The sequence below is a fragment of the Phasianus colchicus genome, chromosome 12, assembly GCF_987193195.1.
Source record: "Phasianus colchicus chromosome 12, bPhaCol1.hap1.1, whole genome shotgun sequence".
Taxonomy (NCBI): Eukaryota; Metazoa; Chordata; class Aves; order Galliformes; family Phasianidae; genus Phasianus; species Phasianus colchicus.
Window position 1 is genome coordinate 4,004,643 of NC_143447.1, and position 16,352 is coordinate 4,020,994.

Below are 16,352 nucleotides of genomic sequence, written 5' to 3' on the forward strand. Positions count from 1 at the left end.
AATATATCAATGGCAAGAGAAGAACCAAGGATAACTCTCATCCTATACTTGATGCAGCAGGGAATGTGGCCACTGAGGACAAGGAGAAGGCTGAGGTCCTCAATGCCTTCTTTACATCTGCCTTTAATAGCCAGACCAGTTATCCTCTGGGCATTTTACGCCCTGATCTGGTGTTTCGCTACTCAGAAAACACCCCCAGCGATTCAGGTGGAGACAGACAGAGAGCTCCTCCTCCATCTGGACTGTCACAAGTCCATGGCACCGGATGGTCTACACCCTTGGGTGCTGAGGGAGCTGGCGGGGTGATTGCTGAGCCGCTCTTGGCCATCTGTGAGTGCTCCTGGTTAACTGGAGAGGTCCCAGAGGATTGGAGGCTTGCTGATGTGACTCCGATCTTCAAGGACCATAAGGAGGATCTGGGGAACTATAGGCCTGTCAGCCTGACCTCGGTACCAGGGAAAGTAATGGAGTGAATCATCTTGGGTGAGATCGCACGGCATGTGAGTGGTGTCCAGGGGATCAGGCCCAGCCAGCACGGGTTCATGAAAGGCAGGTCGTGCTTGACCAACCTCATCTCCTTCTATGACTGGGTGACCAGCCTGGTAAATGAGGGAAAGGCTGTTGATGTTGTCTACCTAGACTTCAGCAAAGCGTTTGACACGGTCTCTCACAGTATTCTTCTGGGGAAACTGGCTGCCCGTGGCCTGGACAGGTACACACTGCTTTGGGTAAGAAACTGGCTGGAGGGCTGTGCCCAACGGGTGGTGGTTAATGGAGTGAAGTCCAGCTGGCGACCTGTTTCAAGTGGTGTCCCCCATGGGTTGATGCTGGGGCCCATCTTGTTTAATATCTTTATTGATGACCTAGATGAAGGGATTGAGTGTACCCTCAGTAAGTTTGCAGATGACACCAAGCTGGGAGGTGATGCGGATCTGCCTGAGGGTAGGGAGGCCCTTCAGAAGGATCTAGATAAGCTGGATTGCTGGGCTGAGGTGAATGGGATGAGGTTCAACAAGGACAAGTACCGGGTCCTGCACTTTGGCCACAACAACCCCATGCAGCATTATAGGCTTGGGGACGAGTGGCTGGTTGACTGGGAAGAGGAAAGAGATCTGGGGGTGCTGGTTGATGCTCGGCTGAACATGAGCCAGCAGTGTGCCCAGGTGGCCAAAAGGGCCAATGCCATCCTGGCCTGCATTAGAAATAGCGTGGCCAGCAGGAGCAGGGAGGTGATCATCTCCTGTGCTCAGCACTGGTGAGGCCGCACCTCGAGTGCTGTGTTCAGTTTTGGGCTCACTACAGGAAAGACATTGAGGCCCTGGAGCGTGTCCAGAGAAGGGCAACGAAACTGGTGAGGGGTCTGGAGCACAAGTCCTGTGAGGAGCGGCTGAGGGAGCTGGGATTGTTTAGTCTGGAGAAGGGGAGATTCAGGGGAGACCTGACTGCACTCTACAACTTCTTGAATGGAGGTTGTGGTGAGGAGGGGTTTGGCCTCTTTTCCCAGGCAACAAACAGGACCCGGGGAAATGGCCGCAAGTTGTACCAGAGGAGATTTAGGTTAGACATGAGGAAGAACTTTTTCTCCCAGAGAGTGGTCAGGCACTGGAATGGCTGCACAGGGAGGTGGTGGAGTCGCCATCCCTGGCAGTGTTCAAGAGGCGCCTGGATGAGGAGCTGCGAGATCTGGTTTAGTGCTTGTGGTAGCAATGGTAATGAGAAGACAGTTGGACTGGATGATTTTGTAGGTCGTTTCCAACTTTGTGCTTCTATGATTCTATGATTCTATGATTCCTTTTCAAAGCACTGCTGGGTTTGCTATTAAAAACACCCCAAATCAGCTGTGAGTTATGCCCAATAAGTTTAATAATTGGTAAAACCATTGCAAATGACAACTACAGAATACAAAGCAGACGCAAAAAAAAATGACCGCATAAAAGTGAGAAAGGAGTAACATCTGTGATGAAAAATAAAGTAAAATACACTTAACAGGATACAGATTCAGATATAACACACACGGTCACATACAACACCGCATTAGTAACAGCACACACAAATACTCATTCTACTGGGGCTTTCCACAGCTCTCCACTTCATCCCAGGTGACAAGGAAATGGATGTTTTTACTCTCTTACATAAATTCTTGTGCACACAACATCATCAGCACCAAAGGTCTGCAAAAGAAAAAGAAATCAATCAGAACAAATGGAACCAGTAAACACTGAACATCATTTTTAAAGTTACTTTTACTATAGTACATCTACAGAAATACAATTTCCTATGTCTTTTGACAGATGAAACTAAAGAAAGGAATCATTTTGGACAAGAAATGCACTGCAGGTGACCTCTTTTCCCAGGCACCATGAATTTTGTCAGAATGATAAATGACTCAGAAATTCCCTCCTTCCATAGTTTCTTGGCATGCGTTCATAAATAAACATGAGAAAAGAAAAAGAATTTGGAATGCACTGCTGTTATATTTAGAAACAATTGCAACGCTTTGAACTGGAAATGCTGGGGGTGCAATCAGACTGGATGGCACGTTAAAAAGGTATTCTATGATATTTGCAGGTGTAAATCAGAGTAGTTCAAATGAAGCCAGTGAAGCAATGTTGGTGAGTGTATAAGAACAACCTGTGAATGTAGCACTGCTGCGAGATGTTGACACACCATGCTTGGCTACTGAAACCTTCTCTCTCAAGATGTAATGTGGGCAGCGTCAATCACAGCCTCCTTCCAGGATACACTGACTTTAACCAGTGAATTAGTTAGCTAGGTAGGGGTCTGAAATGAGGCCATATGATGGACAAAAATGTAGTGGAGATGGAACTCATTTCACGTGACAAAAACTGTGAAATCTCACAAATGCTTGATCACTACATATCTGAGAGTCGTTGACTTAATACAGACTATGCTTGATTCCCATTGGAGCAGGGGCTAATTTACTCTTCAGTGACCAGCAACAGAACCCAAGGGAACGGCATAAAGCTGCAACAGGGGAGGGTCAGGTTGGGGATCAGGAAAATGTTCTTCACTGAGAGGGCAGTCAGGGACTGAACAGGCTGCCCAGGGCAGCAGTCATGGCACCCAGCTTGCCAGAATTCAGGAAGTGTCTGTTTAATGCTCTCAGACACATGGACTGATTTTTGGGTGGTCCTGTGTGGAGCCAGGAGTTGGACTCAGTGATCCTTATGGGTCCCTTCTAACTTGGGATATTCACTGATTCTATGTTCATCCTAATTCTCATGCCAGATTCAGTGCCTCAGCATACTTGGATTTTCCACTTACTAGAGTTGGTGCTATGTGGTGTAATAGAATCAGAAACAGAGTTTTAGATATGCATCTGAAAGCCTGTGTTATTTTTTTTTTTAAATCACTCTGTAGTACTGCACTTAGAAGGTAAGTCTACAGCAGTCATCTTGCACTACGGATTATTAGGACATTTAGGCATGACAGAGATTGTGGCAGCTGCCTCAGAAAGCCACCTAAACACAAAATCATTTTATGTAACTTCATGCCTTTAGGCTAGAATCAAAGCAAGCAATTAAACATAAAGGAAATAAGCATCCAAGAATGAGGAAATACTGCCTGCAAAAGAGCTACAAGCATAAATGCTCAGCTACACTGACATCGCCAGCTCCAAGCTCACTGCTAACAAGCTGTGAGATGGGATGCTTGGCTGTAATAACTGCCAATGTCTCACTGAAAAATATAATTAAGACCTACCCCAGAGTGTTATGAAAATTCAGCTGGACTTTATTTGTTTTAATGCTTCCTATGCTTGCTTTGGCCAGTATTTCTTCACAAGGATTTGGCTTTGAAACTGCCTCTGGCACATATTTTATTCACTTTACTGAGGAAAAAAGCCTTTTAGTATTTTGGATGGTGAGAAATGACAAAGATACAGGCTTTGTTTTCATGCATAAGAAGAGCTGATCATATTAATCTTTATATACATTTTTAACTTCCACATGAAAATGTCTGAAAATGAACACTAAAGGATGCAGCAGTGCCCTACTGTCCACAGCAGCAGCTGCAAACACCCTCACTTTGGCTTCCTCTGGCATCTCCAAAATTATACACAAACATGCAACTACTTTAGCAGGAGCTTTCCCAGAGAAAGGCAGTCAGAATCAAGACCATGCAGAGCTTGAGATTTTGTGTAGACTAGAAAGTCACTGACAGTGATTGCCTTCCTGTGGTACAATCAGGCACTGCTAAGCATAGTGAAGTTTGGGTCCTCACTGCTCTTATTTCCATGCTGGAGTGCATAAAGAAATGGTTGTGATTGTCATTGTTATGTACATGGTTTAAATGTAGACTTATGTAAAAGGAGTTTCCCTATCTTAATGTAACTTGCAAGCATTGTTGATAAAACTCCATGTTGCTAAGCCATGCAAAGAGGAACATATTCAAACTTGCTGCATTCCTTTTCTTGTGGTTAATCACAGAAAAGTCTAATGAACAGCTGGGCCCAAGTGCAGGGGAAGATCCAAAACAAAAGGCTGTTATTCTTACATCCTTCACACTTCTATCCTTCTGTTCAGGGGTAAACTTAGTATTTATGTGTCCAACTCTAGAGTGGAATGAAGCACTAGCTCCTGTCACAACAAGCAGACTTTACGGACTTCCATGACTGAAAGGAGTAGAACTTCATAATAAGCAGAGAGAGTAATCCTAACTAACTGGTGGTGAAATTTCACCAGATCATCTCAAAGGAGTGCAACACTACCAAGCTAAATTCAAACTAATGAGAAGATGCAGGATTTTCAAACACCTCACTCCCATCAGATTGCAAAGAACTCACTAATCTTACAAAATGCTACAAGGCTTCTGTCTATATCTAAAACAGGATTTTAAATGTGCAATTTACAGAGGATTGTAAATTACAGAAAAGTTTTCTTCACTTAGCTTGTCATAATTTGTGGCTAAAAGAGTCCAAAAGGGCACTGCAAAGAAAGTGCTGCACAAGGGGATAATCCAACAGATTCATCTGTTCCAGTTCACTCAAGGTTTCATGAGTGCTGACATCATTAGAGACTACATGAAAATTACAGGGCAGTGTATATTATTGTACGAGTCAATCTGCTTTGTAAAGGCCTTCTTTTCAAACATTTCCTGTGGAACCTTTGTGATACGTGGAGCAGACAGTACAACCAGGAAAACCACTGGGGCAATCACCTGGGAAAGATCACTTCTGCCTGTGTGTGTGCAAAAATCCCATTCTCTGCTCATGCCTGACCGATCTGCAGAGCCACCTCTTACAAAGAGAGGGAAAACATCAGCAAATAAATGGAGAAGATGCTACACAAATGAACAGCACGTTCCATCACCAGAAAAGGCTTTGCACATGCAGACTTCCATGTGTACACTCACAGAAGCAATGCTCCCTAACAAGATGAAAGTATCTATAAATCTCCAGATGATGACACTTCATCCACGATGATAAACTAAAGTTATACAGCATAAAAATATAAATCTTCACAAGAAAGCCATATCGTATATTTCCTTTCTCCTCTTGAGTCCCATAGTCTTTCAAGGAGATTGATTGTTTTGGGAACATAGTCACAGAAGATGCAGCCCTCACTTTCAAGCTCGGATGCTACTAACAAGCTACGCAGCATACAACTTCACTTTCTGCAGGACAAGACTATGCAAAATCAGGTCATTCATCAAGGTATCTGTATTTGAGAACTGCTGTATTATACAGTTGCCTCAGAGTAATGCAGCAAATGAATGGCACAGATAAGAACATAGTTTTTTAAGTCAGTTCCCAGCAACCATCTAAGCTGCAGCTGATATTACACAAGGCTATCCACAGGGTCAGATGCATCCACCATATAGACAGCTATGGCTTCTCTGCTTGTGTGTTTGGGACATGCCTCAGATCAAGCTGAACTAGTGAGCAAGGGCTGCAGGTCTGCAAGTTCCCCTTCTAAATCTCCTCAGGGTAAATACTAGAGTAAAGCACTAGGTAAATGCAACACATATGTGTGCATGATTACAGGTCTTAGAACTTTTACCAAGGCTGCTTTTAGTGAGGTCAGCAGCAAAAACCCCCAGTGACCTCCATGAGGTGTCCCTCCTTTTGATAACTGATTATGTTTAAGATAATTCTTCCAAAACTTCCAAAAAAACCAGCTTAAACTACTGAGGGAGTTTAACACTGTTTGATACAAGGTTTAGGCACATCACAAATCTCAGCATTCAGCTGAAAAATACAGATCCAAATCTGCACCTCTCACCTGCTATGTTTAACTTTAGAATCCAACAACATCATTTAAAAATGTTCACTCACTCATCTAGGCTCCACAGTTCACCAGTTTTAATCAACCATGTCATGTTTTGTTCTGGGAAGGAAAAGGAGAACACAAACCATGCTTGAACTCCCCCTAATGTGCTGATCTTTGACCCTTGCTATAATTGATTCTGAGAACCCCTGTGTGATACATGAACTGTGTCAAATGTGGTCTAAGGCCGTTTTTAAAGATCCTCTTCAGTAACCATCCACTTTAAAATGTTTGTGTTATAGATTAAATTAAAATCTACAGAGGCATGAGCAGCTATGAAAGCACTGAAGCAGATAAAGTAAAAATATAAATGTTTCTCATTTGAACAGCTAGCATTCAGAAGCAGCATCCTTTAACTTTGTAAGAGCAGACCTTTTGTTCTGACTTACACAAGTGATTGATAGCTCATTAGCATCCCTGATTAAAACACACAGCAAGAGCAAAAACATTAATGACTATAAAAGAAAAGGGATGGAAAAAGATGTTAGAATAGCCTAAATCCCAGATCTTACTTTTCAGACAGGAAAATGAAATACATACTTTTTGTGTTAGATTCCAGTCTTGATTGCCCAAGTGCTAATTGAAGTTGCTTCCGAGTTGAGTTGTAAACAAGGATGTCTATGTTTTATAGACCTGACGTCCAATGAAGTCTAAAGATACAGTCACAACAAGCAAATCTGGACTTTGATGGGGATCTATCCTTGTCATCTTCCTTTGCCTGAATATTCCTTGTTTAACCTGGATTATTTGCTACTTCTAAAAATGCAGCACTGCCATCCTGGCAAGTACGTCAGATGAGATTATCATTAACATCAGTGATGAAAGCAGTTGCAATGTTCTTGCACGTTTGCAGCACCTTTTTTATAAAGCAGAGCTTGGTCATAAATCCCTCACTCTGCTAAGAGGACTCTTCCAGTGGGACTTAAGATCTACATCTCCCATACTACAAGCCAAATATTATTTATGGTACTAATAAGAGTCATCTCATTCCCCATGCTGCAAGCAGTTCAGGAGAAGTAAAGGTGAACATAACTGGCACCTGAAATTAAAGGAAACTTTTGCTAACTGAATAGTTTGTTCCCAGCATCTACGTATCAGAGGACATGATGTGCCATGAAAGACCATCATACTGCTTCAGGGGAATATCTTTGAAGAACCCAAGAAAAATCTTCTGACTCAATCCAGAAAAGACTGATAATTGCACAGTAATAAGGTTTCTATTTTAGATCTATGGTAGTCATAACAATTCAACACTGATTTGTTTGTTGTTTTTTTTTTTTTAATATGTGATAATAAATGCATTTTATTGAACACGCTGCGTTGGAAAGAAAAACACATCCACTTGGAAAATGTCATTATCTAATGGACCCCCTAAGCCATGTAGCACATTAGACTAAAAATTATGCAGCAAAGCACCAAGATTTATGCAGCTGCTATTAGCAGAGTAAAACTCATTCCTCACTCCTTACCCATTGCCTCAAGCCTATTTTGCATTAATGCCTGAGAAGTCTAACACAGTTTAGATTCCTTACTGCAACTTTTTGCACACAGCATATGAGTTTTATTGATTTCTGCTGCAAATGCATTCATAGCTAGGAAGAAGAATGATGACTTCTTGAAAGAATTCTTTGGCTGGAGAAGCAGGAGCAGAGGGTGTGAGAAGTATGAGCTTTACAGAGTTATTAAACTGCTACATCACAGGATCTCCCCGTGAAGGATGAGAAAATATTTCTTAGGTAAGTAGGGTTTGAGAAGTGTGAAGATGAGGACTGTTAAATATTTGAATTGATACAGGGAGCCAAACTGCATGAGTGTGAATTTTGGGCCCTAAGGATCCTTAAAATAGCTGGGATCATCAAAGGAGAAAGAGGGTGGAATACAATGACAGATCTCTTCTCACTGTGATCTCAGTTTGGAGGAAGCAAGTCTACAGACTCAGACACAAGGAGGATTTCTCAGCATGAGATAAAATAATCTAAATTAAACCCTGAAAAGACGATGAATGCAAACACACTTGAGAGACAAAAGCTCAAAAGGGATCCCAAAATTTCCCACTAAAAGCTCCCACTCCTACTTTGCTTCCCATCATAGCCAAGAGACGCACCTCATGCAAACTCTATGAGCAGTTTAGCCTTTAAAGAGAATGGTCTGGATGGAATATTCCAAAACTGGGGCTACAGGAAAGAAAACTTGAGCTTCCCTTACCCCCTTCTGTCTTCTTTCAAACACAAAGCTTCCCACATGGATTCATTTTGGCGATCTTAACTTCTCCAAATGAAGCAGAGACCTCACACTCACTATAATTACTCTTAGGAACACCTCATTACTGAGCTTCAGGCTGTCAGAAGATTTTGATCATCCTGACTCATGCATTTAAAAGATTTGGACATTAAGGGACTTGAAATTTTATGTCTTGAGGACTAAGTATTGGCCTAATATTTAACAAAGCAAAATAGGCCATTGCGCTTCAGAAAGGAGGCAGAAGACTGGAACTGCATACCACGTTAAATAGTGAAAAACAGGGAGAATGATCTCAACCACTTGGAAGCAAACATTATGTTTTCACAATGGCCAAACCCTACCAAAACATAATCCCAGCTTGCAGGCAAGGAGAAAGGGATCAGTCTGAGGAATCAAAAGGCAGGAAAATTACCTGGGATCACAATCAGCAGAGCATGAGTTTCCAAAAACTAATTAAGAAAGTCTTTAGGTAAGAATGGGGAGATGAAGTATCAGGTGCTAGTATGACTGATGGCACAATAGCACGTGTGATTCTGGCATCCATAGGTTAGAAAGGAAATAGATAAATTAGAAGGGGTTCTAGAAGCACCGAAAGAATGATTCAAAGGTAACTTGTTTGATGTTGAAGGGCCCGAGTGACTTAGCCTAGCAAAAGGAAGGTTCTTCTAAGAGGTGGCTTCATCAATATTTGCAAAAATAAATGTTAGGAATATTATTTAGATTCTTCAATATAGATAATACACAATGGCAGAAAGTTGAAAACAGATATATGCAGATTAGAAAGAATGCGCAATGAAATGAACCAGTAAAAATCACTTCTCAGAAGTTGTTAGTGGTCCCATAACTGAAAATACTAATAAGGAGGAGTTTTTTCTAATGTACATCCTAATCTGAAAAAGAATTAATTCAGAAAAGCTCAACAGACTGAATATGCAGGAAAAAAAAAAAAAGCTAGATGGCTTTGTAATCTTTGTACTGCTCTGCTTTCTTGACCAGCCTCACTCTTCTACCCCAGCTGGGTACGTTCATGTTGCTGATTCCAGGAGAGAAATGTGTTATGATTGCCTTTCCTGCTTTGCTTTGAACTGCTTTTTTTGCTTGAACTTTCCTTAACAGCTGCCTCACTAGTTTATTGTTAAAGTAATAAACTACAAAAATGTTTTAGAAAGCTGAAAAAGTTAAAGGTGAGAATTCATTTTATTTGGTACGTTAAAGATGAAGCAGAATCAGAGTACTTTGCCTCCTTAACTTTTGGGATGATATAAAGAATATCAGTGATTAGTTCAAAATAAATGGTCCAGAATTACAGTATTCTTTCAGCAAAAAACAGTTCCACCTCGTTACCAACATACTCTTTCTCATAAGGGATGGATGAACAGTTCCAAGAAGTCAGGAATAACAGTAATACTTTAAAAGCTTTCTATTTATACTTGGCTAGGTTTGGGTCCTGTTTTTGTTTCATATGCACTACTAAAAACAGAGCTCCAACTGCTTTAGAGAAGCGTTTGAGAGGTTGTTTGTTTTTTAAATTGCAGGAGTTTAATTAGTCTGATAACCTGAAATGAGAATTCCCTGTTTGATGTTTTCTTACTTGTTGCTCCAGCAGCATCTCTTCCATGCCCAAACCAATGAGGCACAACTGCTCAGCCAACTGATTTATCCAGAATTCACTTGAAAGAATATGCAAAATAAAAGATTCTGAACTTGAGGTGAACTGTGTTACATGTAACTTAGAAAAATTGTGTCTATATTCAGTTCTGGATGTTATTTAATTAATCAATGTAGATGGATTCCTAGGGAAATATACATTAGAGCAAATTCAACTCTAACAGAAGTAAGTACAATATAAATAAAGAAACTGCTCGTGATTCATGGCATGAATGGAGAGGCAGTTGCAGAGGTGCTACTGCAAATGCTTGAAGTAACCCTGCTGCCATATGGAAGGTCACAAAGGAGTGGGGGGATGTTGGCTGACAGCAAATGTGTAAACGTGCATATTTGTAGCAAACTCATGAGGGCAGCTCTGAACTGGATTGAGAGATGGTCAAGGAACAGGGGGTAGTGGCAAAGATTGGGAAGGAATTGTGGTTCTTCATAAACAGAATGAGATTAGAGCATACCAACAACATGCCACATGTCTCCTGTACACCATGTGCCTGTGTATGAGAAGCATCACATTAAACACATGCTTATAAAAAGGAGGTTCTCCAGAAATGAGGTCAAATGCTTTGATCTCGCTCTCACCAGAGAAAATCTGCAATAAATCAAACAAATTCTTTGGTGTTACTGCGGACATAGAGAGCAGAAGTGGCCCACTTATGATTATTCCACCAGTAAAAACATGGTGAAAGATATAGCAACGAAATGCAAGAGAATCTGCATAAATTTGCATTTTTTCTTAAAGAAAAAAAATACGAAAAAGAAAGGAAAAGATTTGATGTGTGAATCGTACTGCAGAGAATTATGAAAATGGCAGTTTTTTTCCAGATAGATTTAAAAAAGTAGTAAGCAACAAAAAGCTGTTAACACGGTGCATGCATTGGTTGGGTTAGAGGTTCTTACCAAAATCAGCTCATCATTAGCTAATTCTCGAGTCCAGTATGTTTTAGGACCATCTCCCTCAATAAGAGTTTGTTTGCAATAGATCTTGTTTTCATTCTCCCAAGTGGCCAAACTCTGCAGGCAAGAAAACCATTAGGAATAGCATTAATTATATTCTCCAGCAGCATGAAGCAGAGAGACAACAATGAGCAGTAGTGAGAACAACTGCTGTAAAGGAGTACAACACAGATAAAGGCAAAGGAAACAGACATCAGTGGAAAGTGATGAAATCAAAATTAAGTTGTAAGGATTTATTTTAATAAATATATAATAGCAAAGTAATTGTAGATGTGTCTTTTCGGTGTAAATCAGCACTTGTTTCCAAACTCAAAAGCCGTTTTCATGAATGGCTTGATGTTGAAAACCATTGTTTAGAAACATGTGATAATATAGTGCCCAAATACCTTGGCTCATGTGGTTTGATGTGACATATTACTTGTCCCCTCAGAGTAAAAGCATCAAGAGCACTGTGTATCATTTTGTGGTGATAAATAATGCAGCATTTGCCACTTATAACCTTCCATGCTGTGTGGCACCGAGCCAAGTTAACTGTATGTTAAGCAGATATTGCACTAACAACCCTGAATAAATCACAGCTACAGCTCCATTACAGGAACTTGGTCAGAATTCCAGTGTTTGTGATATTTCTTTTTTAAGGCTCTAGGTCTGGTGATTGAAAATACCCTCGGGCTTTTTTCAAAGCATTTGAATAATGATTATGAAACCACAGAAAAACAAGTTAAGAAAATATAGGATTTTGTTTAGCTTTCACAAATAGGCAAGCCTTGACTTTCTGTTGCTTTTCATTCTAGCACTGAACTATTATTCTATGGGGCAATGGAACAGCTGTGCAGAAGGATGCCCTGTAATGAATGTGTGAGTAATTGCTTTACAACTAGCACATGGGAGACATTCATTAGTCCATGATTATATACAAACGTGTGCACATATGTAGGCATAAAATGGAGTTAACACTCCCCAGACATTCTGAGGGAGAAAACATTTAAAAACAAAACCCATCCTTTGATCTAAAATTAGCTGTTCACTTTATATATTTATTCCAAAACAATAGGTTTTTAAGCCAACAAGCCTCCTCAAGTGGCAGTTATAGAAGCTATGCCTTTCACTGAACTGCACTGGACTCCTCTTTGTTTTATGAACAATGGATCAAGTTAGTTGGCAGAACAAAACCCTCCATCTCCATGAAGTGTATCACAGCCTATCACCAGTTAGCAATTTTGCCAGGTATTGCAAATTATATTCTGAAGTATTATTTTGTATTATTTGTCAATTTCTGCTCCACAGCCACATCTTGGCTATATATATCCAACAGTACAACTAATTCCTGAGTCTGAACTATAAATAATTTCACAACACATGGAAAAAATTTACACTTCACAAAAAACGTTTCTTTCAGATTTTTCTAACCTGCAAAGCTTACAGCCATAATTATTGTTTTTCCATCTGCAGCAATAAATCCTCCTCTAGAAAGCAGGTCACATTTATTGTGTATGAATTATACATGAAAAAACTACTTTTGCTGAGCAAGACAAATTAACAGCCAGCAACATTTCCTGAACAAACTGTTAAATATATGATAACTCATCCTGGAGATGAAGAGTGTTGATTTAAGTATTCACCATCTTCCAATATCTGCCTCTCTTTGTCAAAATCTTAAATTCACAACAATTGCACTGCAGATATGAAGTTTACTCTGATTTTTCAGTTGTTCAAACAGCTTCAGCAGCTGGCCCAAGAATCAGCAGAGATTACAGCTTGGTTAATAGGCTGTTGCACCACCACAGCCTATTATAAAAACCATATTCTTTATTTGGGACATTTCTACTCTTTACTCACACACCTTTCTCAGGCAGTCTTATAAATGTCAGTGAGTCAAGTACTTGGGTAAAGGATTACATACTCATCATTTGTTAACTTTTTTTTGAAAGACAGCACTGATCAGAGTCCAGTTCTCCAGTACACTCAATCCCATGCACCTACATCAGATCCTGGGCGAAGCCAGGATCACATCCTGCTGACTTAACAATATTATATCCCCTCCACAGCCATCGAAGTGGCTTACAAAGGGTACAGGTTCAGGGGCTTACACAGAGAATCAAACCCCAAACACTCCCTCTGGTGCACTTCTGTATAAGGAGATGGCATAACTGTAGCTAGTGTAACTCTGTCTGGAATTCTGTCCTACATTGCTAAAGATTTATCCAACCAGCAATCTGAAAACGTAAATTTGCAAAGGAATGACAGATAATTTCAGCCCAAAATAACCAATGTGAACTGCTTGTGAACTTGTCCAACTGAGTTTTGGAAAACAGTTATGCCAAGTTTGTGCACTAAATCCTGACTCTTGAGGTGTCTCTCATTCCAGTGCTCCCCATGTCCACACCAAGGAGGGGGGACCAGGGAGAGCCTTCACTGTGGATGAGGTCTTTAAGAGAGATGGAGGCAAAGAGAGCTAGACAAAAGCCTGGCTGGCTGGGAGCTGGCAAGCAGATACTCAACTATGCCCTCAACACCTGTCATGCTCCGTTACCTTCAGATTTCAGCTTTGCTCTGTCCTGCATGCCATGTGCAGGTGTTGGCTGAGGTGAGCTGCAATCACCAAGACCCCCCCTCAGCATTTCCAGGAGGAAGAAGGTGGAGGACAGCAGATGTGTTAATCCCATCTAAGAGGAGTTTGGTACGGAAGCTGGGCAGACACAGTGGCTCTCACGGCCGGAGCAGCAGGTCTGCACCTCTCAGCGTGCGCACACACACACACACACACACACCGTACTCATAGCTCTCCTCTTACCCTGCATTTTCGGCCATCCACCGTCTCCTCCTCAAAGCTCTCCCCGATTTTGAAGTTGATCTCCGTGGTGCGGACAGTGGTGGAAGTTTTGATGTAGAACTGGTCCCCGTCCTGGCGGATCTCCACGTGGGGTTTGGAGGCGGCCGCCACCGCCACCTTCCTGAGCATGGCGTTGACACCTGGGCGAAGCGGGGAGGAAGCAGAACTTGAGTTCGCCAGCTCGCCCAGCACCAGTCCGGCTCGGGGCGGGGGGCCGAAAGGCAGCGCTGCAGCCCCGCGCGGAGAAGCCGCGGCTCCGGGCAGAGCGGTGCGGCAGATCCCCGGGCAGGGCAGCCGGCTCTCGCAGGTGAGACCGCCCCGCGATCCCCGGGCAGGGCTCGCAGCTTTCCCCGCGCCGCAGCCCCGAGCCTTCCCGGGCGGCACCGGGCACCGGGCACCGCGCCGCTCTGGCCGCCCCGCTTCCCTCCCGTCGCTTCGTCGCCCCAGCCCGCCCGCCAGCCCCGAGCTCACCCAGCGCCTTAAGGAGCTCGTCGAAATTCTCGCTGCTCCTCATCTTCCAGGTGCCGGCGAAGTTGGGCATGGCGGGGCGGGCGGCGAGGACGCGACGATGCTGCTCGCTCTGCGGCTCGGGCACCGTGTGAGCGGGGCGGACCGCGGCGGTGGAGGGGAGAGCGGGTCACACCCACCGGTCCCCAGCCGGCCCCCAGCCCTTCCCCTGGGAGCGGCGCACGCCGCCAGGCTGCCGTCCCTCCTCCCAGCCTTCCGTCTGTCCGTCTTCGCAGCCTTCCATCCATCCATCCATCCATCCATCCATCCATCCATCCATCCATCCCTCCATCCCTCCCTCCTCCGCAGACCTCCTTGGGCCGCCCGATTGCCACTCTTCCAGCCGCTGGGCGCCGAGGACTCGATGACAGAGCCCAGAGGCAGCCGGGGGAAAACGGAGAACGACGCAAATGGGAGAGGAATCTGGGGGCTCAGGGTGTACCGTTCCCAGCCTCGCTGGGCCGAGGTGCCGAAGCACACCATCACACCCTGTGCCCGAGCTGTCCGGGCACACCTGTGCCAGCTCTGGAACCCGGGGTGAGCGCGTCCCCAGAACCGCTAACGCGGACGGCTCCACCAAAGGGGTGCAGAGGGGGCACGGCCCTGCGCAGGGCAGGCGGTTGGAGCCGTGCCCGCACCGATCCGAGCCCGAGCAGGGCGAGGGACAGCGACACGTGCAAAGCCCGTACACTTCTGTAGTCAGAGCCACTGCATCGCCCGGCTGCAGGCAGAGGATAGAGCCGAGGGGCTGCATGGCGTTCCACCTGCATCCCGAGGAGCGGGGCATGTTGTGGTCACAGCGATTCGTGGAGAAGCGCACCAAGCCTCGTCCCGCTGTTCTAAATAAACATCAGCATGCTGTAGCTGTGAGCACCCATCTGCGCCTCGCTGCATTGTCATGATCAGTTCCATTGCTTGGAATCCCCCAGTTTCGGGCCAGAGGTGCTGGACTGAAGTTCCTCACTGCAGCTGATTTATCCACATGATTAAGAGGAGCAGGATTTGATGGGTTAAGACACATGGACCAGTTCTGCTGCTATTGTGCATAAGGAAATACTCTAAGATTCAGAGGGCTGTGATTTCCCACTCAGAACGGAGGCAGATGTATTTTAATGATAGGAAGCCCTTTGCTGAGCTGGCTCCATGCTGCATTCACAGCCATTCGTCACTTGTTTCACTGCCTCTGTGAAATGACGAGCTGGTTCCTTGAGGTATGTCTAAAATGTGTTCACCCCTGGAAAATGTGCAGATCTGGGACTTACTGCAGCCATCTGGCAGGAAGGGTTCTGCAGTTTCTGCAGAGTGAAATTTGTTCTCATTTTCCACCCCAGGAAAAGCTTTTCTCCAGTAAGGCAGAACTGTAGGGCAGAACCAAATATTTCTCTATTAGCAGTCATTCTTTTTTTACTGAATTTTTTCCTCATCTTTTTAGGACACCCTGGAGACCTGGCACAGCTCTGTATCTGACATATTCTAATGGAAAAATGTCTTTTTTTCCAAAAAATGAAAATTTTGGTGGGAAATATCTGTTTCCAAATCAATTTCCTCTAGAAAAACAAAGAAACAAACCAAATCCAGGCATAAGGCACTTCTTGTTTTGTAGTAAATGAGAAGAGATTCTCCACCTGAAAAAATTTGTTTGAAGATTTCCAGTCACCTCAAAATTAAAACAAAATTAAATGCATCCACCCCCCAAAAAAGGAAATGCAAAACAAAACAAAACAACAAACAAACAAAAAGCAAACCACACAAGACTCACAATTACCAGTAATAATAATAATAATAAAAACAGCAGGGAAAAAAAAGTCACAGAGCAGACACAGAAATGATATCTCCATGGCAGGTGGGCTCAAATCTTATGAACA

The 16,352-nt window shown here is 43.3% G+C and overlaps 1 protein-coding gene across 1 annotated transcript; it reads right to left on the reverse strand.

The window, feature by feature from the left end:
* Positions 1 to 1,854: 1,854 nt before the first annotated feature.
* Positions 1,855 to 14,621, reverse strand: CRABP1 (cellular retinoic acid binding protein 1). Its single transcript, XM_031588018.2, has 4 exons — positions 14,452 to 14,621; positions 13,942 to 14,120; positions 11,091 to 11,204; positions 1,855 to 2,171 (listed from the first exon to the last, which is right to left on the reverse strand). The coding sequence occupies exons 1-4, from the start codon at positions 14,519 to 14,521 to the stop codon at positions 2,121 to 2,123; spliced, it is 414 nt and encodes a 137-aa protein (XP_031443878.1). The 5' UTR covers positions 14,522 to 14,621; the 3' UTR covers positions 1,855 to 2,120.
* Positions 14,622 to 16,352: the final 1,731 nt, after the last annotated feature.

Bases quoted from the DNA above. Each gene is read 5' to 3' on its own strand.
- CRABP1 (XM_031588018.2), bottom strand. From the start codon at position 14,521: ATGCCCAACTTCGCCGGCACCTGGAAGATGAGGAGCAGCGAGAATTTC. The intron at 14,121-14,451 runs GTGAGCTCGGGG...CGCTTCGCCCAG, and splicing joins CGAGCTCCTTAAGGCGCTGG to GTGTCAACGCCATGCTCAGG. The intron at 11,205-13,941 runs GTAAGAGGAGAG...TCTTGCCTGCAG, and splicing joins TGGATGGCCGAAAATGCAGG to AGTTTGGCCACTTGGGAGAA.